Here is a 23,237-nt window from a genome sequence, read left to right as displayed (position 1 = left end):
GTATATACCAGTACGATGACAAATTGGGGGTGGTTGTACCGAGGACTTTTGTCACTTTCTACCGAGGACATTGTCCTCGGTAAAACATATACCGAGAACATTTTTAATGTCGTCGGTAGAAGTTTTGTTTTACCGACGCGGATGTACCGATAACTTTCTACCGACGACATTGTCTCGGTAGAGGTTATACCGAGGACATTTGGGCTTATACCGAGGATATTTTTTCTCGGTATAGGCCTTGTTTTTTGTAGTGTCAAGAAGAGGTTTAACCCAAAACCAAAGGAAGAGAATTTCGAACAAGAAAAGGATGGGATAATTTTTTAAAATTGATAAAATGATTTTCGAATGGTGCATGAAACAATGAGAGAACAAAACATTTAATTTCAACATTGATGACAAAATATGCTTGATAATCAAGCAAGCGAATCAAGCACATAATCGCGTCCAGATTCGTGCTTGTGAGTCAAACAATTATGCTTGGTTCACACAATCAACAAAATCTACTTGGTTGTCACATAGTCATGAAATATGAAGAGATTTCGTGTGGTTGGCATAAATTAATATTATAGAGTTTATTCTTGGAATATTCTCCACGTTTTTTTAAGGAGAAAATAATTTCTGAGCATATTGGGCCTGGATTCGTGCTTGTAGGACAGATGAGCACACATGAGTCGCATGCAGTTTTGCCCCACTTAAGATGATTTGCACTTCCTGCAACCTCCTTGCTTATCAACTAACCAAAGGAAATGAAATTCTATATTTACCCATTTGAAAGGGTACCTAAATTTTCTTGTGGGACTACCATATGTCCCACCATTTTTCCAACTTTAGGCGACAATTTTCCATTTATCCTATAACAATTGTTGATATATTAATACTTGACTTTTATGTACTAGTAGAGTAGAACACAAATCTCTAAATACAGCCCACTAATAACAAGTCAATAAAAACCATGACTCGAAAGACTTTAATTTCCAATAGGTATTGTGCTAGTTTATGTGTTAATAGAATAATATAGAAGCTAAGGTGCAAAATGAAGTTAATAATAATATTACAAAAGAAGGAATGGAGTATACTACTAGCTAATTTCCATTGAGACGGTAACTCCTTCCACGGAAAACTCCCCCATCATTATCAGCTTGATTGTTAGGGCGGCGTTGATCCTGCTGATCATCATCGGCGGGCCTCGTTCGAGTCCCATTGAGACGGTAGCTTCTTCCTCGGAAGGCAACTCCTGCAAATGGATCTCTCTCCACTGGCGAATTCATTTGAGTTCCCTTTCCCCAATATGCCACTATTTTGTGACTGAAAAAATTCACTCGTTAAGAAAACCCTTCTTCATCATCATCACATTGAGTAATATAATGCATTATATATGCATATGAAATAAATAAATAAATAACATTTATAAGAAAAAAGGATACACCCAGACAGGAGTCTTGAAAATGTACTTCCCACCAGAGAGAGGATAAAGCACAGTAAGAAAGTAATAAAGATGCCCTGCCACCATTCCTAGAATGCCTTCCATTAATGGCACTCCAAATAGTAAATCTAGTGCTAGCATTGCCCATGGAAGATAGAAACCCTGTCACACGACCAAATTTATCAAGAACAATTCAAGTTTAGAAAGAACAAAAACAAAGTGTTATATATATGATACCTTCAATGATACAAGGCCGTATATGTTGATACGTGCATTTGGGTATTCACGGCTCCATACATAGACGATCATGAAAACCAGTGAACCTCCCATAAATGGAGATGATAACATTGGAATAATAGCCATCACCTAATTCATATCATCAATAAGTATTTTTTATATATTATAAATATAAGTTTAACCAAAATTGCTGGTTTCCTTAAATTTAACATGTTATTTTATTGTTTTATAACATAATTAGTTTTAAATTCATCTAAATAAGATAAAATAAATAAATTAAAAATAAAAATAAAAAGTAATAAATGAATCATCATAATTTATCATCACATATTTTAAAATTTTATATTAAAATATTTATTATACTCTATCTATTATGTTTTCAAACTATAATAAAAAAATATTTATATATTTAAATTTATTATTTTATTTATTTTTCATTTAATGTATTTTCTTTATCCAAACATATATGTAATAGTGATATAAGACATAAATATACATATTTATTATTTTGTCATTTAGTTTTTTAATGAAAAATTATTTATTTTAATTGTTGTACCCATTAATTAAATAATATATATTTATGCATAATTTTTTGTTGGCTTTAAACTTTTTAAATTAAATAATTAAAATTTGATCAAATAAACTTTTTAGATTCGTAGTTTTAATTTAGAATTTTTGAAATATTTAATTTTTAAATTATAATCACCATATATAATATATAAATCAAAATATCAAAAGTTAAATTATTATGAATATTAAATTTCAAACTAATAAATAACATCAAATAATTTATTTTAAAATTAGAATGCACCATAATTTTATATGTAAAAAGTTTGTCTCAAACAAATTCTTGATTTAACGAATTTTTTTATTTTAAAATTATCATATTCTTTTTAAACTATAGATAATGTTTTGGTTAATTTTTTTTTTTTGAAATGTTATATAATTATTTTATAATATATGATATTGTTTATTTATTTTAAATTTAAATAATAATTAAAATATATAACAAAAATAAATTAATATATTTTTTAAATAAAATTAAGCGCAACTAGTTAATATAAAAAAAACAATATTAATAGTATTTATGTCATTTGTCTCTTACGATTTCTCAATATATGTGATGCAACTATTATAGTAATTATAAGGAATTTTTATTTAAATTTTTCTTACCAGAAGTGATAGAGCTCCGAAGATAAACATCCATACAAAGTCTGCTGTTCTCTTGTCAAAAGTTCCCTTCTCTAGTGATACACCATATCTTAGTCTATGCAAATAAAAAAACATAACAATAATAAGGGCAAGTAAACTTAGAGTATAACTTTATTCATCTTATGCCGAATTTTATACACGTGTATATATATATAAATCTAGGTAAATAGTCATTTGATTTTTTATATTTTATCGAAATACTGATTTGGTACCTATGTTTTTAATAATGTTTATCTAGTAATTTTAATTTGAAATCGTACATATTTGGTGTCCTGCACTCAAATTTGATTAGCAAAATTTTATCAATATGACCAAATTGCTCTCAATTATATAAGTTTCAAATTGAAATTTAATTACTCAATTACATTTTACTGATGACAGTTTTGTCATATTAAGAAAATTTTATTGATCAAATTTGAGTCTAGGGTACCACATATGTACGATTTCAAATTACACGATACTAGATAAGCATTATTGAAAACATAGTATACAAAATCTGCATTTCGATAAAATACAAAGTACCAAATTGTTAATTACCCATAAATCTATTACTATTTATCAACCATTTTTTAATTATCAAAATGTGATATAATATATAGTAATACACGGCCTCCTTACATTATTATTAGATCAAAAGCAAATGGAAATGAAAAGGGTCCAAGAAAGAAGAAATTGGTAACAAGCCTCCACACCTGCAATTACATATAACTAATCATACTTTCAATATACATATTTTTAAGAGATAGTTTAATAACATATAACAAAACAAATTGTTGTGTAACTGTTAAACCTAACTCAACTTCTACTTGCAATCGAATTCAATTCAATCAAATATGCAGAGTGCGGATATATGCACTAGTGCAAGTTGGAAAGAAAAATTTAAAATCTGCATTTGAGCATATTGAATATATGACATTAAAAGTTAACTCATCCAATCACTTTTATATTTATTAATAAAATTATAAATATAAGTAAAAAAAAAATGATATTTTAAATATTATAATTAAATTTAGCATTTTTTAAATAAAAAAAATGTTATTGTTGTTTATGACTTATGAGTTCTAGAACTTATTGTTGTTGTTATTTATCACATTATTTGGAGTTTAAGTATGTTAAATCAAATTGAAAATGGATGTTTCATTTAAGCTTTTGAGTGCTTCTTGATTTTGTTAATGAATATATATACATATTTATATGAATTTTAGTGATAAACAATCAATATTAATAAATAATTTATCATCTTTTAAAAAATTACTAATCTAATTTGTGCTATTGCTGCACTTAGTGCTCATTGAATTGATTATAACCAAGTACAAATAGGATTAAATGAACACCCATAATCACGATAAAAGGGAGACTTTGAACTTCGAACTTATGAAATTGTAATACGAATCTAAAAAAATAAGTGAGAATTTTGAGAAAATAATGACTTATTTAGACTCGTGTGTATATTGATAATTTGAAAGAATAATTTAATGCTATATAAAGTTGTGTAGAATACACGGAATCAATTTTTAATTTTAGGGGAATACAAAGTACTGTATTTTTATAAGAGGTATACGCGGCATAAATATCTAATATTTCGCATTTGTTATAATTAAATACCTAATTTTTTATTTTTACAACAAAATACTCAATATACAATATATTTTTAAAGATAAATGCCTAATTTTTTTTCTTTGCAACGAAAATATCCAAAGTTGCTAAAGTAATGATTTTGTTAGTACTTCTTCTGTTGAAGACTCACCAAACATGTATTACTCCGTAATTTAAATATTTTAATTCTTAAAATATGTATTTTCTAAATTTGTTTTAATTTAAAAATGTCTTTTAATTTATTTTTCTGATTTAAAATGTTTTTTTTTTAAATATGAAATTGTTTGATTATAAGTGACAAATATTTGTTTAGTCAACAAACTTAGCAGAAGAGGTACTCACAATTTAATATATATTGAACATTAAATATTTTTGTCGTAAAAATAAAAAATTAGATATTTAAATATAACAAATTTGAAATATTAATTATTTATGTCATAAATATCTATTTTTATAAAAATTATATATAAAATGATATTTTTCAAAAAATAATAACATTTCTAAAAGTTGGGGCTTGGGAACAAAACTGGTCCACCTTCGGACCCGCAATGAGAACACATACCTAACCAACTACCTACAAAAGTTGAACATATGGTAGACACGCTATCTTAAATATGTAAAGTTCATTGTAATAACATTTTACCTAGCTCTAAATATAGAGTGCTCTTACTTTGCATCAAATAAAATAAAATATGTATATTTTACATTCTTCTAAAGACTTAATTAACTATAAAAAAAATATATATATATTAAATTTTAATGTATTTTCTTAAATTTAAATTAATTATCTTATAAGTTTTACATAATTTTAATTTAGTATAATTTACAAATAAATATTTATTATTAATAATTATATTTATCGTATTTATCATGCTATGTACCTTGCTAGCCTAATCATGTTGTGATATAAATGTTTTGTAATTGTGTCGACCTATGTTGAAACTAATAGCGTTGCTCTCATTGAAGCCCCGTGAATTTAAGGCTCTTTCTCAACTTAAACAAGGAAATTGCAACATAAGTAAAGTCTTCAAGATTGCATAAGAGATACTAAGTTTAGTCTATATGCATATTTACTAATCGTGTAATATCTTTTCATGCATAGTTACTTAGATATAGTGCTACCATGTTTCGTATTTACATCAAACTACTATTTTACAGCTTAAATATTCTCTTAATGAAAGCTTCACGAATTTTAGATTTTTCATAAGTACACCAAGCAAGCCGGCCCTAGGCTAAGACGGGCTAAGTCCATACCTAGAATTCCCTTAGCCCAAGGGCCTAATTAATTTTTAAAAAATATCAGTTAAAATATTATGTTTTGTTAACTTTTACAATACTTTCTTATTAAAAGGACCCCAAAATTTATTTTTCTGCATAGGACCCAATAAATCTTAGGTCTGGCCCTACAAGCAAGGTTGACTCAACCTTAACACTATATTTGGTGGGAATGATGGGGAGATGGAGAGATAGATTAATTAAGAAGGATGAAGAAGAAAAAGAGAGAATGATAGGGGAGTAACAATCTTTAAAATTGTCTGGTATAATAGGAAGGAAAGAAATGAGTAATTTTTTTTTTTACAATATTAAAACAATTAGTAATTTTTACTATTTAAGAGATTTAGTCTTTTTTTTTCTACAATCCACTCAAGGGATTACATGGAAGGATTGATTTTTGTGGGTCCAAGGGATTTGCAATCCTTGGCCATTTCCATCCCTTGTTCTCATTCTTTCTTACAAAACAAAAATATACTAAAGATTGATTGCTTCATTCCACAACTATTAAATTCATATCCATCCCTTCTTCAATCCACCATACCAAGCAAAGAGTGAGATGCTCGATTTCTTTGGGTATAGAGAGGGAGCGAAGAGAGGGAATGAAATCGAGTACTTAGAGTGAATGGGTAGAAGAAGAAGAAGAAGAAGAAGAAGAAGAAGAAGAGAAATATTAAGGAGTTGTTTGGTATGCAGAAATCTGGACACGGGAATGAGAATTTGAACATTTTCCCATGTTTGGTACTGGTTTGAGTTTTTCTAACCTGTGAATCTGTACTCTAGGGGTTTTAACTTTTCCTGATTCTAGATTTAAGTGAAACTCATCTGACAAGTGGTTTTCAGATACCCAGGAATGTGAAACACTTCAAAATTATTATTATTATTATTATTATTTTAAAAAAATCTTAAACCAATAATTTTTTAGTTAATGACTTATTTTATTTTTGAAGCTTATAATATAAAAATAAATATACATATATCAAACTATAAAATAATAAATAATATTTGTTTATTTAAAGAAATTGATTTGTAAAGCCTTTATATCATTACTTTAGTTTAAAATAACAAATGAAATATTATTAAAAATAATAAGGGTATTTTTGTAATTTTAAAAATTATACTTGATTATAGTATTCAATAGATGTATTTTTTTAATTCTGTTAAAAAATATTTCATGAGTAAAATTGTTTATAAATTATTTTAATGAAATATATTATTATATTAATTTTATGAAAATATGAAGAAAAAAAATATAAACATATATCAAACTATAAAATGATAAATAATATTTGTTTATTTAAAGAAATTGATTTGTAAAGCCTTTATATCATTACTTAAGTTTAAAATAACAAATGAAATATTATTAAAAATAAAATAAGAGTATTTTTGTAATTTTAAAAATTATACTTGATTCTAGTATTCAATAGATGTATTTTTTTAATTCTGTTAAAAAATATTTCATTGAGTAAAATTGTTTATAAATTATTTTGATGAAATATATTATTATATTAATTTTATAAAAATATGAAAACTTAACAAATTCTTATGCACAACCAAACACAGAAAGTGATATTCCCAAGAATTATAGATAAGATTACAGTGTACAACCAAACACAATTATGTAAGTTTCCAGACTATCATATTACCCTCTTCAACTTTCTCAGTAATATGAAAACTGTAAACTCCTCATACCAAACGGTCCATAAAAAGTTCTTTAACTTTGCATTTTTTTAAAAAGAGGGCTTAAATTTTGAAAAAAATATATGATTTTTTTTTAATAATTTTTAATTTCTTTCAAAAAATACACATTTGGCCCCTTAATTTTTGTTTTATGTTTTGCCCTCATTGATGCAACTTTGTGCCTCGTCCCTTATTTGAATGTGAGTTTATTTAAAAATTAAAAAAAAAATCAATTTCACATTTATTGACAAAATTTTTTTGAACGTAGTCATTTTTTTTCGAACACAGTTCCTCTGACTTGCTATTTTTGAGCAAAAAGTTAGTAGTGATTAACTCCATATATAATTACACTAAAACATGAGAGTAAAAATTTCTATCCAATTTTAATGTTCTAATTCATGTTTAACAAATAAATGTACACAACATTATTTAAAATATTTAAATAAGCATAATAAAAATTAGAAAATTAATCTACTAATTAATAATTTTTAATGATATGACATGTACTAATTGTTTAGACCTTGAATCAAAACATGAAGGAGAAATGTTTATTCGTAAAACATTAATACTAAGGGGCATATGTGTTGTTGGCCACCAAGTCTAATACAAGGGTAGGGCCCATAAATTTTTTTAGGGCAGTTTACACATATATACTAATATAAGCAAATAATAACAATTTTTTTTGAAATAAAATAATATACCCACAACATATTAATTAATATTATATATAACTGATTTTATTTAATTTAATAAATAATTTACTTTTTCCAAATTACTTACAACCATAACAATTTTCCTTAAATAACTTTTTTTTAATCTAATTCCTTAAGTGGTTTTTTTTTTTTATCATACTTAAATGACATATTAATAATTCCAAAGATTGGCATCAATAAAACAAATAAATATATATTTTCTCAATTTCACAAATTATGCTGAAGTTCCCCTAAATTTGAATCCCAAATGTACAAATAAGGACAATATATTTAATTATTTTTGTCATTGTATATTAGGGAGGGATGAATGAACATGAAATGAAGGCTTGGCCAATAGATGAAGCAATTAATAAATGATATAAATTGTAGAGAATAGAGTTTGGAACAATCTACCTGAAATTTTCTTATCACGAGGCTATAATTTAGTGCAATGATCCAAGAATCATAGAGTTGGAGATAGAAGGCTCCTGTGGTCATCAAACAGGCCATTCCATAGAACTTGCTAACCGGTGGAAGAGAATTGTAATATCTACATTAACAAAAAAACATAGTAATAATTCAATAGTTACTCATCAAAATTTAGGAAAAAATAAATTAAAAAGTCCTTCCTTTGATCAGAAGAGGATCATGGTTCTTCTTAATCATATACTTATTTAGATTTATATATATATATATATATAGAGAGAGAGAGAGAGAGAGAGAGAGAATTTACTCTAATGGTGTAGACATTGTAAGAGGCTGTGAAGGCAGATGAATAGAGTGAATGTTTATGGAAACCAATATGTATGAGTATAGGGTCGTTTATAGTCAAGTGTTTGTTTGGAACAAATGTACGGCAATTCCAAAGAGATTATTTGTCATTTTATCAATACCAGAGACCACAAGTCTTTTAATGGAAAAGACTTGTCTCTCTCTAAGACCATTGACTTCAATGCCCCCTTACCACGCCAAAGAGAAAAGTTAGAGTGCAATTTAGGTTAAGATGTTCAATACCCTGTATTGTTAGGGTAATGATAAGTTAATATGCATTCAAATATTAATGTGTCACTATTTTATTAATTTATTATATTTGTGTAATATTTAACTACATATTTTTAGATACAAATATTATTAGTCATATTATTATTGATGTAGATTAATATCAAGTCATATATATTTCAATTAAATTAAAATATGTGATATACAATTCTAAATTATACCGATGAAAATGTGAGTGCCTATTAGCAATGATATTGCCAAAATGTCAAGAGTCTAACAACTTGACTCTTCTTTTGCCCAATAAATCAATAAGGAAGTGCCCATTCCACATTTTTTTCCACTAAGAAGATGTAATTAATAATTGAAATTCAGACTTGAAATTATTATGGTGATGGACTCGGTCAAACACGTTCATCCAATTAAAATATAATCTTTAGTCTTTACGATCACATTGTCCACAGATTAAAGATAATGTTTGTAATAGCAAAACAAATCTCATGGTCCAACAGAGAAACAAAAATGGGCATGAGGAAAGAAACTGATATATTCATAAAAAGAAAAGAAATTGGTATATATCTAATTTACAATGAAAAGCAAGGTATATATAGGGTCCAAAGAACAAACTACCCAATAACAACTAACAAACAAAACCCCAACTAATTAACTAAAAAATAACAACTCAACTAAATACATTTTCTGTTACTCCCCCTCAAGATGGGGCAAAAATGTTGAGAACACCCATCTTGGAGACAAGAGAGTGAAATTGTGGTGATGGCAAAGCTTTGGTGAGGATGTCAACGAGTTGATTGTGGGTAGACACATGTAAAGTTTTGATGATTCCTTGGTTGATTTTGTCTCGAACTAAGTGACAATCTATTTCTATGTGCTTTGTGCGTTCATGGAATACATGATTGGAATAGATATGAAGAGCTGCTTGGTTGTCACAATAGAGAAGAACTGGTTTTGTTTGAGGAAAACCAAGGTCTTTGAGTAAGGAGAGCAGCCAAATAATTTCAGAGGTGGCATTAGCCACTGATCTATACTCAGCTTCAGCGGAAGAGCGAGAGATGGTGTGTTGTTTCTTTGATTTCCAAGAGACCAAAGAGTTGTTGAAAAACACACAAAAGCCTGAAATAGAACGTCTAGTGTCTGGGCAAGCGGCCCAATCAGCATCACAGAAAACTTTGATGGAATAATCTAAGGGCCAATGAGTAGTAATGATAGAGTCCTTGCTGGTAGGATAATAGAGACCACGACCTTGAGTTGTTTTGATGTAATGTAGCACTTTGAGGGCAGCTTGATAATGAGGCTGCCAAGGTGAACAAACAAATTGGCTTAATCTATTGATGGCGTATGATAGATCAGGCTGTGTGATGGTCAAGTAGATGAGGCGGCCAATGAGTCTTCTATATGCTTTTGGGTCCTTACAAAGGTCGTCATCTTCAGCGGATAACTTGAGGTTGACATCCATTGGTGAAAAAGTAGTTTTGCATCCAAGTGTGCCACTGTCTTCAAGGATTTGGAGAGCATATCCTCGCTGAGATAGGAAAAGGCCTTTGTTATTCCTAGCAATTTCAAGGCCAGGGAAGAATTTAGTTCACTAAGATTTTTTAATTGAAAGCAAGATGATAGATAAAGAATAAGAGTGCTTATGGCATGTGTAGAGTTGCTAACAATCATAACATCATCAACATAGATTAAGAGAGCCAAGAAATTAGTAGTGTCATGTTTAATGAACAAAGAATAATCTGAATGTGAGTGTTTAAAACCATATGCAAGTAAGAAAGTAGTGAGCTTAGTGTTCCATTGTCTAGAAGCTTGCTTAAGGCCATATAAACTCTTGTTAAGTTTACAAACTGGTTTGAGAAAATTAGTTTGCTCCCCCTTAAGTGTGTATCCTTGAGGTAGAGACATGTAAATCTCTTCATCAAGGTCACCATTCAAAAAAACATTGTTGACATCTAATTAGTGTAAATGCCAACCATAATGGGCAGCAATGGCTAACAAAAGTTTAACAGTTACCATTTTAGCAATAGGGGCAAAGGTGTCAAAATAATCCACGCCTTCTTGTTGAGTATATCCTTTAGCAACTAATCGAGCTTTATATCTTTCGACAATACCCTTGGAATTTCTCTTAAGTTTGTATATCCATTTACATCCTATCGGTTTATGTGTCTGAGGAAGGTCAACTATTGTCCAAGTGTTGTTATTATCTAAAGCATTTAGTTCTTCATTCACGGCATTGGTCCATTCTAAAGAGAGACTAGCTGTTTTGTAAGATGTTGGTTCACTTATGGAGCTAGCATTGCAAATAATAGTACGAAAGGAAGGATGCAATTTAGAATAATCAAGGCAATCAGATAAAGGATATTGACTGGAGGACGTGGTAGAAGCAAAGCTATTATAACAGTGATATTGTTGTAAAAAGGAGGGAGGTTTAGAAGATCTCCTTGTTCTAGTGATGACTTCATTGGGGTTATTGTCAATGCTGAAATGGTGTTGTTGCCTTTGTGAAATGTCTATTTCTAGGGAAGAAGGATCATGGGTAGCAGCTCCATTTGGTACATGCAAGGACAATGAAGAATGAATATTAGAAAATAAAGAATTAATATGGTCAATAGATCTATTAGAGAGGAAAGGGAAAACTTTCTCATAAAAAATAACATCTCTAGATATGAATATTTTATTTGTTGTGAGGTCCTTGACTTTGTAGGCTTTCATACCTTGGGGATATCCTAGGAAGAGACAGGGTAGAGCTCGTGGAGAGAACTTATTTCTTGAGTTTGGCAAAGTGTAAGCAAAGCACAGGCAGCCAAAACATTTTAGAGTGTAATACCTCATATGGCGTAATGTTTTTGAGAGGCTTTGAGGGAAGCCGATTGATCAAGTGGGTGGCTGTAAGAACAGCATCACCCCAATATATTAAAGAAACACCTGATTGAAACATTAAGGCTTTTGCAACATTGAGTAAATGTTGGTGTTTTCGTTCAACCACTGAATTTTGCTCAGGACAATCAACACAAGATAAGTAATGAAGTGTGCCTTGTGATTTTAAGAAATTATCAAAAGCTAATTCTTTGGCATTATCAGATCTAACCCCTTTGATTTTAGTGCCAAACTGTGTGTGAATCATTGTGAAAAAATGTGGTATAACAGTGGAAACATCAGATTTCATTTTTAATAAAAAAAAGCCAAGTATAACGAGAGTAATCATCCACAATAGTAAAAAAATATCGATATCCTTCTATAGTCTCATGCATAAAAGGTCCCCATATATCAATATGTATTAAATCGAAATTACAATTGGAGATATGGCCATTTGAGGAAAAAGACAATTTTCTTTGCTTTGCTAAATGACAAATGTTACAAGGGTTATCTTGTTTATGTAAAGGTGAAAAAGCAAGTAAAAAATCTGCATTAGTAGAAACATGTAAAGAAGGGTGTCCCAATCTTGAGTGTCATATGTCAGTAGAGATAGAAGCAATCCTAGGCACGTCCATGACATATAAATTCCCAATACATTTAGCCCTCCCAATCAGAGTATGGCAATCCTTGTCCTGAATAATGCAATCATGTAATGTAAAGATGACATTATAAGCTGATTTTTGGCATAATGCACTAACAGAAATGAGATTTATGGTGAATGTAGGGACAAATAACACATTATGTAAAATAAGTGTGGCTGATAGTTTGATAGTGCCAATATTAAAGACAGGGGCAGTCATGGCATTAGGAATAGACACAAAAGTAGAAAAAATATTATCATCAAAAGCAGTAAACAAAAATTTATCTTTGCATATGTGATGACTAGCACCAGTATCAAGCAGCCAAGAGGAAGAGTTAGAGTGTATACCAGAAACTTGTGAAGCCGAGGCAGTGGGCTCAGGATGTTGAGATTGCATTTGATTAGTGAGATATGTGAGGAGTTTCTGGCACTGTTCAGGAGTGAAAGTAGAAGAAGGTGGACCATTACAAACAACAGCGGCTACTCCATGTTTTGGTGGAGGTTTGGATGGAAAATCAGGTTTATTGGCGGTCCATGAGGCTTGTGAGTCACGAGGTTTCGGCTTCCAACCAGGGGGAAAACCATGGAGTTTGTAGCAACGGTCATGAGTGTGATTTTGGAGGCCACAGTGAGTGCACAACAAAGGTTTCTTCCCAAAAGATTTACTTGTGTGAACAGGTGCAGCAATGGGTAACTGAAGGTTAGATAAGGGTCGTTGTTTTTCCTCTTGGATGATGAGGGAAAACACTTTGTTAATGGGAGGGAGGGGCTCCATCATCAGAATATTGGAGCGAATTTGGGCATAGGATTCATTTAAACCCATTAGAAAATACAAGACATAATCTTGTTCTTGGTAATTCGAGTGGCCTAAACATAGTCAGTTCATCACAAAGAGTTTGCAACTTGGTAAAATATGTGGTAATGTCAAGATCCCCTTGTTTGATATTGGAAATGGATTGCTTCAGTTGGTAAATCTGAGGGCCATTGCTTTGATAGTACCGATCATGAAGATCTTGCCACATTGTAGAAGCACGATCGCGATACAAAATGCTGGCAGCAATGGGAGGTGAAACTGAGTTAATAATCCAATCCATAACCATGGAGTTGCAGCGGGTCCAAGAACTGTAGTGTGGATCATGAACTGGAGGTGTGGGTATTGTACCAAGGACGAAACCCATTTTATTCTTGGCAACAAGAGAAATGGTGATAGAACGAACCCAAGATTTATAATTGTTGCTACCAGTGAGAATACTAGAAACCAAAACAGCTCCTGGTTGGTCAGCGTGAGAAAGAGAATAGGGATTCTCATATATGGATGGAATCATGGCTGGCGGAGCTACAGTGGGCGGAGCTGTGGTCGGTGGTGGTGGTACGGGCGATGAAGAACGGCCATGATCGGAGAGAGGGGCATCTGAACGGGTTGGAGCTCCATGGTGGACAGAGTTCATGTCTGTTTCGGTAGTTTGGTGTTGAGAACGAGTTCTGGCCATGAACAAAAAGAAGCTGCAGAAATAGGTAAATGTAGTGTCGAAAAAAAAGAACGAAGCAGAGCAAAGCAACAAGAAAAAAAAATGAGATGCCCAAAGAACAGATTAATGAAGCAAGAAAAGGTCGCAATGGAGATGCGGCTGAAGGGGTTTTAGGATAACAAAGTGCGACTGAAGAGATGGCAAGGGTTGAAGAAGGTAGATGAGAAAAAAAATGGTGAGAAAAAAAATAAAAAAGATTCTAGCCCTTGAGCCGAGAAGAAGAAAATGGAAAAGGCTTCAGTTGTTGATCACGTTCTTGCCATGGCAGTTGGGAGATGGGTGATCTGGGTGGCTGAAAGTCAGAAGGAGGGAAGGAAGGAAAAAGACAAAGGTGTATGCGGCTGGGGTTGGAGGCATATACTCGGGAAAGAACGGAAGAAGGAAAAGTAGGGTTTCAATGGGCTGATGATATACTCTGATACCATAATAGCAAAACAAATCTCATGGTCCAACAGAGAAACAAAAATGGGCCTGAGGAAAGAAACTGATATATTCATAAAAAGAAAAGAAATTGGTATATATCTAATTTACAATGAAAAGCAAGGTATATATAGAGTCCAAAGAACAAACTACCCAATAACAACTAACAAACAAAACCCCAACTAATTAACTAAAAAATAACAACTCAATTAAATACGTTTTCTGTTAGTTTGGGCGGCCTATGTTGTGTGTTATCATAATACACACAATATAATGTTATATATAGAATGAGGAAGAAGCATTGAGAGAAAAACAAAGTCATTTATAAAGATGAAAAAAAGTATAGTACCAATTTTATGTTACAATAAAAACTATTTTTTTAATAACATTAGCTATTATTAGTTTTATAGAGTGCCGGGGATACACAAATGGGGGCTCAAGCCTCCCCTAATTTTTTTCCTTAGTATTTTTTAATATTAAACCAATCCAAAAATATAATTTTGATATAAAATTCTATAAAAATAATGATAAAGCACCTTTTTTTATATACAATTAACCCCTTAAAAAATATTATTGGCTCCGTGTTACTGGTTGTATATATAAAAAAAATACATTGTTTTTTAATGTGATAAGTTGTATTATGATATCTTTCAAAAAAAAAAAAAAGTTGTAATATGACAAGATTGGTAACAGTACAGCGTTAGGAAATAAGTAACGATGACAAAGCAACTATTGATTAGCTGCTCCGAAGAGATTGGGTGTGGTTGACATAGTTTTTATAAAGTATTTTTATGTGTATTAAGTCTAAAAAACTGTTTTGAGAGCTTGATTGGAATATGTCAAATGAACTTTAAGATTTAAAAAGTTAATTTTAGAAAAGCTAAAAATATAGCTTCTTGAAAGAAAAAAAATACTTTTTATGAGCTAAAGTTTAATGCACCAATTTAACCAACTAACTCTTTTATCAATAAACAACTTTTAATGTTTCAGTATAAGTTATTAAAAATATATAATAACAACCACCCCCACTAACAATTTTTTTATTTTCATTTGTCCATATTTTTGGATAATTGCAGAAATAACCCTAATTTAGGTTAAATGAGTCGATTATTCAACAACAAATTAAAAGAACATAAGTGGCTTACAAAATTTTAATTTTCTTTTTTACTATAAATAAACATAAATATAGAAATTGTTATATTATTTTAAATAATATAATGTTAGATTAAATAATGTGACATAATGTGAATTGTCACACTTTGTAACATATTATCAAGCGTTACAAAATTGGACACACGTGTGTACCCAAATGTGATATATTTTGGAGTTACAAAATTAGTTACAAATTTGTAACTCCCAAATATCACTCAATAATGTGTAAATTTTATGTTACACATTTGATTTGAATTTCATAAGAATCATTAAGTAATATGGATGTTGGAGACATGTTTTTAATTCTCATTAGATGTATGGATGTTACAAAATCATGTGGGAAAGAATTTGTGACATTTTTTGAAAACTGACATTTTGGTGTTGAAAGTGGCCTATGCCACGGCTAGGAGCATTGGTGGCCGTGGCTTGGGGGACAACGAGCCATGGCCACGGACAGGCATGCTAGTGGTCGCGACCAGGCATGCTAGTGGCCGCAGCCAGAGATGTGCAGCCAATTTTCAACCATTTTTCTCTACTTTGAACGGTTCTGACACCTATGTCCAAATACACCATAGATGCTTGATAATTCCACAAAATTGGACACATGTGTGTGCCCAAATACACCATAAAGGCTTGATAATTCCAAAGAGCTATTTCCTTGAGAGATCCCTTAGTGCTTAGAGAATATGGGGAAATAAGCTTTTGGAGAAAGGTTTTGAACATTGTTCAAGTTGATGATCCCCACTACTTTACACTTTGGTTGTGAGAGTTTGTGTTTTTATTATTGTTTTCTTCATTCTTTTGTTCTTATTTACTTGTATTATTATTATTTTGAGTTTGTAATCTTCTTCTTCTAGACCCTTCTATTTACTCATATTTTGAGCAATAGAGTTATAACACTTTATTTTTTTATCACCTTGTCTTTTGTATTATTTTGCTTAGAGTTGTAATTTTGTTTTACTATTTCCATTGAGTACAATATAATATATTCTCTAAGAGAATTTGTATATGACAAATTTAGTTATCTCACGTCAAATGAATTAACAAAATTATTACGATTGTTTTTTGAAATAACAAAATTACTTGATAAAATTTATCTAATCCTACCTTCCAAGCTAGCCTAATTATATAATTTTGCTATATATGAAATTAAGCAATACACCTAAAGATCAATTTCGTTTTTCTTTTTTATTAAGACAGAGTTCTCAAGTGATTCAAAATTTATTAAAAAGTAGAACAGACATTAGGACAAAAAAGAAAAGAAGCTCAAAATGGTGATTAATGTTAACTTAGAATTCCAAAATGACTCTTTAACAAAAAAATCCAAAATGACCAAGATATATATACTACTTTTTCTTTTGCTCCCCTCAAAAAATCACTGACTAAATTGGCAAATCTGGTGATGAATTAAGTTTTAGCGAAAATAGGCTTCAATCAAGAATATCAATTGACAACATTGCCTTGATTGTAATAATATATAAATATACACACAGATATAAAACATAATATATAATTTTGTATTTCAGTGAAAACTCTACCAAAGGCCTCAAGATAGCAGCAGGAGAAACGATCTTTATCTCCTATAAATAATAGAAGTGTGGCATTGTGTACCAACCCCGACCTTGGGGCAAGGAAAGAATAAATAAATTCATGAGATTCTTAACAACAAGGTTATCCCGATTTGATAACAAAACTAACATTTCAACTCCTCTGTGACATTTCAATTGAAGAAGGTTCCCCTGTTATACTTCAGGACCAGTTGCAAACAAGCTAACAAGACCCTGAAATACTTGCGCTGATAGTTGGTGTGCTTGAAGGCGTTCGCCGTCCAAATTCCACACACTCTCATTGCCGAAAGAAGTAAATGTAAATGCAGGAGTCTGTAGCCAACATTATGAATATTTAACCAAACAGAAATGACCTAAAAACACAAGAAAATCAAAGCCTGGAGAGAAGACATACCTTGTGATGCTCGACAAACTTAAAATTCAGCGGCTTTCCACCTTTTCTTGCAAGTTGGGTAAGATGCCTGCATATGTGTAAGTCAGACATGGTATCAAAATCCATGAACAAAGAATTTTGCAGTAGGGAATGTGGTAATTACAGTCCTTTACTGAAACAGGCACCAGTCAACGTTCTACATGAGCCAAGAAGGCAGAGAAAAAAGAAAAAAAAAAAAGAGGAGCCAGTCTTACCAGAGATAATAAGCATGAGGACAGTCTTTAATCAATATGAGATGTAAGAAACCATCCGCAAGGTGTGCATCAGCCACTAGACCATCTGGCGCTCTTTCATTTCGATTCGAGATTATGGCAGCACCAACACTAATATAACGCCCTTTGGATTTCCGCCATCTTGTTTCTCTTGGATGTGAGTAGGGTGTCGAGCGGCAACCAACCCTGTTCCCACAAATCGATTTTGTTTTACAGACTTTGCAGTTTACACGGCAAATCACTCTTTCGGATACACTTGGGCTACCAGATTCTTTTACAGGACTGACCAGATTACTGCTTTCAGAATCAGACAAATTTGTTTCTTCACATTTGACTTCCAGGTATGCTATTTCAGCCTGATATGACCTGAGCCATATGGAGGAAAAATCAATAAGAAGAAAATGTTACTAACAAAGTAAAATGATATTTTTGCATCACAATAGTCACATGTAACTAGTTTGTACTTTTTTCTAACAAAAAATCCTGGATGCAGATACATGTATGAATCCGTAAGATTGAGTTGTATGTCTTCCAGAAATTTGACAAAGAAGTTTGCATAGTCGCAGTACCATGCCATAAACATTTTAGCTAAATTCAGGGAACTTAAGCAAAGTAAACCAACACGCACCTATGCCTTAAAAACACCTTTGTTCCGGCATAATCATAACGTTTGGGGCCCATCCAGCGAAGCTTTTCACTCTCTGTAATGACATCTCCATAAAACCCATACCTAACACAATCGGAAAAAGAATTTAGAAAAAGTTATTATCCTCAGGTTTTTAATTAATCAAAGCCCTAAATCCAAAGGCATAAACTCTTTCCATAGCCACAATCATATTTTGTGTGCTTGAAAGAGGACCAAATTATTAACCATGGATAAACCAGCATTTGTAATGTGATACCTTTTAATACATCAGGTAAAAAGTACAAATTATTGATCATAACATACTGTAGCAGAAGATATCTGCCAAATTAAGAGAGTACAAACCAACACCACAAAAGATATTACAGGATTAGACATGGATGAATATTAGATCATTAATGTGGACGTGTGAACAAAAATGACACATTAACCCTTTATGGAACGAGAAATACAGATGAAATCAGAGACATGCCAAGCCAATGCCACATGAACATGCTTATAGAGCCTGTGACCATTGTATGTTAAAAGCAGAAAACTGCTTTAGCTCAGAAATTTTGGTTTTAGGTAACTCTAGGTTCTCTAGGAAGATAGATATTCAGCATATTTTATTAGCCCTATATTTTACTATTTGTAAACAAGAACCCCTTAAATCATTATGCAGATATTAATGAGGAAGTACCCAGCAAAAGAAGCCGCATAGCGTACATAAGGTTCAACCTTTGACGCAGACGTTAATTTCCACCTCACAACTTGGGCAATATCCAGGCACACCCTTTTACCCAGCACAATCTGTAATGCAGATGTAATAGGATCTCGAACTCCAGTAGTACTGCAAAAGAAAAATCAAGCAATATAGTCATTTGAAGTCTACTTTAACACCAAATTATTTTTAACACATAATTGCATTTCTACTCAATCAAGTGTCATTTTGTCAATTGACCAGTTATCATACTTTTCTTCTGCAAGCTTCAGTGGTATGTTAGCGCTTGGGTAATTTAGATTTTTTCCTCTTGACAACTTTCTATCAATTTTAACTTATTCTCTAATATATTATAGTTATTAAATAGAGAAATGCAAAAATCATTTCATGTTTTACGACAATGTCTTCACCCAAACAGAATCAACAGAAAACAAAGTGTTACCTGAGAAAAAAGTATAGCATTTGACAAAATGTCGCACTATTATGACCTCTATTTTTTTAGTGGAATATCCCATATTTTGACTAATGCACATGCTTTTGCTAAGGAAAGCTAAGAGGTGTGAAGAAGGCAATGTAGGAGGAACACAGAATATCGATAAATCCTAAAGCCTTAAATGCTAATTATAATGATAAGTCAGTCGTGTTGAATGCACAGAGCACAAATTGCAAATCCATGTTTTGATATGCAATGCATATGAAAAAAAGAAAATACCACATCACAATGGCATCAGTTGAACCTGCAGGAATTATTCCAAATCTAAATCGTTCATTTGGGAGGAGCAAATCAGGATCTTGGTCTGCCAGGTTTTGAGAGAAGTGCAAGGAAAAAAAATAAAGATATTGGATTTAGGCATTACTTAAAAAAGAAAATTCAAAGTACATATGTATAGGAAAAGACGAGAAAAACAGGGTTAGAGAATGAATTAGTTATTTGTATACTTTTACTATAAGAAACAAGTGCAGTTTGTAATTAAGATTTTATCTAACCTGCGCTGCATGATGCATCTTGACTTCCTGTAATATCATAATACAACCATTAATGTGTTAGCTAAAAGCCTAAAGCTAAAATCAAATCCAAAGCTTCAGTAGTATGGAAACATAGTTCTAGTGCAAATGACAGTTTGTGAGAGACCCAGACCATTATGTTTTGAACTTGGAAGAAGAGGAAACTGGTCTTCATTCTGAGAAGGTTCAGCAACTGTCTCATTTAGTTCATTAACACCAGAACTACCAAAATCTCCAATAGAATGAGAAAAATCTGAAGGAGCTGGTGGGAATGGGGCTTTATGTCTAGATTTAAGGAACCCGTTGAGAATTTCATTGAAGAAACCATCACCACCCTGAAATTAAAACAATTAGCAAAATTAATTATAAGGCTAGAGATTCAATAATCAACAAGAATTTGAGGGAAAAATTGGAAAGACACTTGGCTCGATAACTGATCAAAAGATACAGTGATCTCCAAAAGAAAACCAGAAAGTTATCTGTACTTCCAGACATTTTTTTATTGTAATTTTGGATGCAAGTTACTAGCAAAAATCACACATTGAGATGGAGATACATGCAATCACATGGGAGATTATTACTTACAACAGTAACAACTCCATCATATAAATTCAGTTCATTGTTCGAAGTAGATTGCACCACATCAAACGCCTGCCCTGCCCTTTGTGTCACAATCACCTATAGAAAAAGGAAAAAAGTACAAAACTTTCAAAGAAAGAACTAGAGCCATATAAACTATAGTTGGTTCAATATGACCTTTCACTGGGCCTTAGTTGGTTCAATATGACCTTCCACTGGGCCTTTCTATCCTGAATACTCTATTAGGGAAAATTGATAATCATTGAAAGGGTATAAGAAACATATAACTCTGTGATCCTATCACCTAGCAGAAAAACTTGGGGGAGTTTAACATTCAATAAGAACCATCTTAGAAGCCAAAGTTGTGGGACTGGATATTAAACAAAAGGAAACTGAAAAACACTTTCCCTATGATCTTCTGAAATTTCTAGATTGCAAATTTGAAGGATTTTATGCATCTGAATACTGAAACAAGAAACAGTCATAGCCTACACACCAGAGATTGTCAAAAATCCCTGCAATGAAAGCAGTCATGTTTTCCATTTGAATTTAATGGTTCAATGTCATTAGCTATCGTGGATTATGGTAGACCCAAATATTGATAGAAAATAAGTAATAGATGGGTATTTGGGTCATAGGAATTGGGGTAGTGGATGAGCTAGAATAGAGTAGTATATATAGGAGAGAAGGAGGAATGAGAGTGGGGTATGTAGAGCGATATTTTGTAAGAGCTTTGCTCTGGGTAGGAAGAGTTGAGGTCTCAAAAATATCATGGTTCTAATATAATCTGCCTACTTTCTATTTCCTTCAACCATCAATGTGTCTCAGATTTTGCCTATTGTTTTTGCAATTGATTTAAGGATCCCTACTTGGAGTCTATCAGATTCCCACATATATTACATTAGAATAAGTATTGATCATGATTTCAAACCTTCTAAAGAAAAAGCTAAGGTTTTACCTTTGTTTTCACTTTAGCACGTGAGAATATAGGAGCCACCATTTCCCAGATTTTGCAGCCATTTCCCTTTCCACTCCTTGGATGAATGAAAACCTGTCATACAGAGCTGAAAAAGATGAATATCCTGGAGAAAGCAGAACATATAATGCTTAACCAGGCCATTTACTAAACATACCATAAGATTCTTTGGCCTCTCTACTTCCAGTTTTATAGTATCATTGATTTGATTCGCCCACATTTGACATATTTGCATATCCTTGTGACCAAACGTATAAACAGCTAGGGCCCATACAGAAGGCTGAGTCTTTGACCTTTCAAAACCATGCACTGTAAAGCGGTACATCTGCATCAATGTGAAAATAGTGCCTCGGAAAACATAATGACTATACAGAGGATAAGACTTTTTCAAATCGGACTACAGAACAAACCTCAGAGTTCTGAACCAAAATACTTGCTCCATGAACAATACCATAATTGATAAACTCAGCAGCATATACATCACAGAACTTAGACTCAGTTGCAAACTTTGAACCCAATGTGATACCCAAACAAGTTGTCTCATTCTGTTCCATCAAAACAACATAGTTAACATCAAAAGTTAAGAAGAAGAAAATATCAAATTATGCAATACAAATGTGCGACACAACAGAAAATGGGAACTTTGAACAGCAAAGCAGCTCAATTATATCATCCCGGCCTATCAATTATCAGGACTCGATTCCCATTACTTTAGAAAACAAGGCCAACTCCAAGTTAACGATAACTTAATCAGATGAATAAAGAAATAACAATTCTATCAAATTATAGAATTCCATTGAAACCCAAAAAAGCTGAAGCAAGCCACAATTAATACAATAATGATAGACGTTATAATATAAATATACAGAGTTATTTAGGCAAAATCATGGTTAATTGAGGAAAATGTTGCGAACAAAAATAAGAAAGAAAGGAAAAACGTACATAATCATCTGATGATTCAACGAGTTTCCAAGACAACCCATCTGAATTAAAGGTAAGAATGACTTCCCCAACATGATCCAACAAGAGGGTCGAGCTCAGAGACGACGCTTCATCAACAAACGCATCATGTTCATGTGGCTGCTGCGATTTGTCAATTGGTCTACTACTACTACAGCCATCTCCGTCACCGTCATGTTCCATCTCTCAAATCCAAACCCAAATTTCTATTCAGCATCACTCTGAAATCTGAATTAAAGGATGCTGTAAATGGGGTTTGGGTCAAAATTTGATTTTGAGTTATCACATGGCATGACCCATCCAATAACTTTTCATTTTTTTCTTTTTAAATATATAAATATTTTCAATTTACCAAAATGACCATTTGGGCTTAACAGGACATACGGTAGTACTGAATATATGGAATGAGAGCTGAAAATGGTGCCTTTTCACTTTATTCATCAA

The 23,237-nt window shown here is 31.7% G+C and overlaps 2 protein-coding genes across 2 annotated transcripts; both read right to left on the bottom strand.

Moving 5' to 3' along the window:
* Positions 1 to 930: 930 nt before the first annotated feature.
* LOC133798053 (derlin-1.1-like) lies at positions 931 to 8,999 on the bottom strand. Its single transcript, XM_062236235.1, has 7 exons — positions 8,846 to 8,999; positions 8,527 to 8,662; positions 3,491 to 3,564; positions 2,834 to 2,927; positions 1,661 to 1,789; positions 1,425 to 1,585; positions 931 to 1,305 (listed from the first exon to the last, which is right to left on the bottom strand). The coding sequence occupies exons 1-7, from the start codon at positions 8,860 to 8,862 to the stop codon at positions 1,083 to 1,085; spliced, it is 834 nt and encodes a 277-aa protein (XP_062092219.1). The 5' UTR covers positions 8,863 to 8,999; the 3' UTR covers positions 931 to 1,082.
* Positions 9,000 to 17,211: 8,212 nt separating this feature from the next.
* LOC133798051 (ceramide kinase) lies at positions 17,212 to 23,099 on the bottom strand. The gene is made up of 13 exons (XM_062236229.1): positions 22,776 to 23,099; positions 22,244 to 22,378; positions 21,991 to 22,158; positions 21,816 to 21,908; positions 20,864 to 20,956; positions 20,412 to 20,613; positions 20,261 to 20,287; positions 19,986 to 20,070; positions 19,253 to 19,402; positions 18,559 to 18,660; positions 17,913 to 18,296; positions 17,680 to 17,746; positions 17,212 to 17,597 (listed from the first exon to the last, which is right to left on the bottom strand). The coding sequence occupies exons 1-13, from the start codon at positions 22,974 to 22,976 to the stop codon at positions 17,460 to 17,462; spliced, it is 1,845 nt and encodes a 614-aa protein (XP_062092213.1). The 5' UTR covers positions 22,977 to 23,099; the 3' UTR covers positions 17,212 to 17,459.
* Positions 23,100 to 23,237: the final 138 nt, after the last annotated feature.

Source organism: Humulus lupulus, chromosome 8 (genome assembly GCF_963169125.1).
Source record: "Humulus lupulus chromosome 8, drHumLupu1.1, whole genome shotgun sequence".
Taxonomy (NCBI): Eukaryota; Viridiplantae; Streptophyta; class Magnoliopsida; order Rosales; family Cannabaceae; genus Humulus; species Humulus lupulus.
This window is presented reverse-complemented; position numbering and strand designations above follow the sequence as displayed.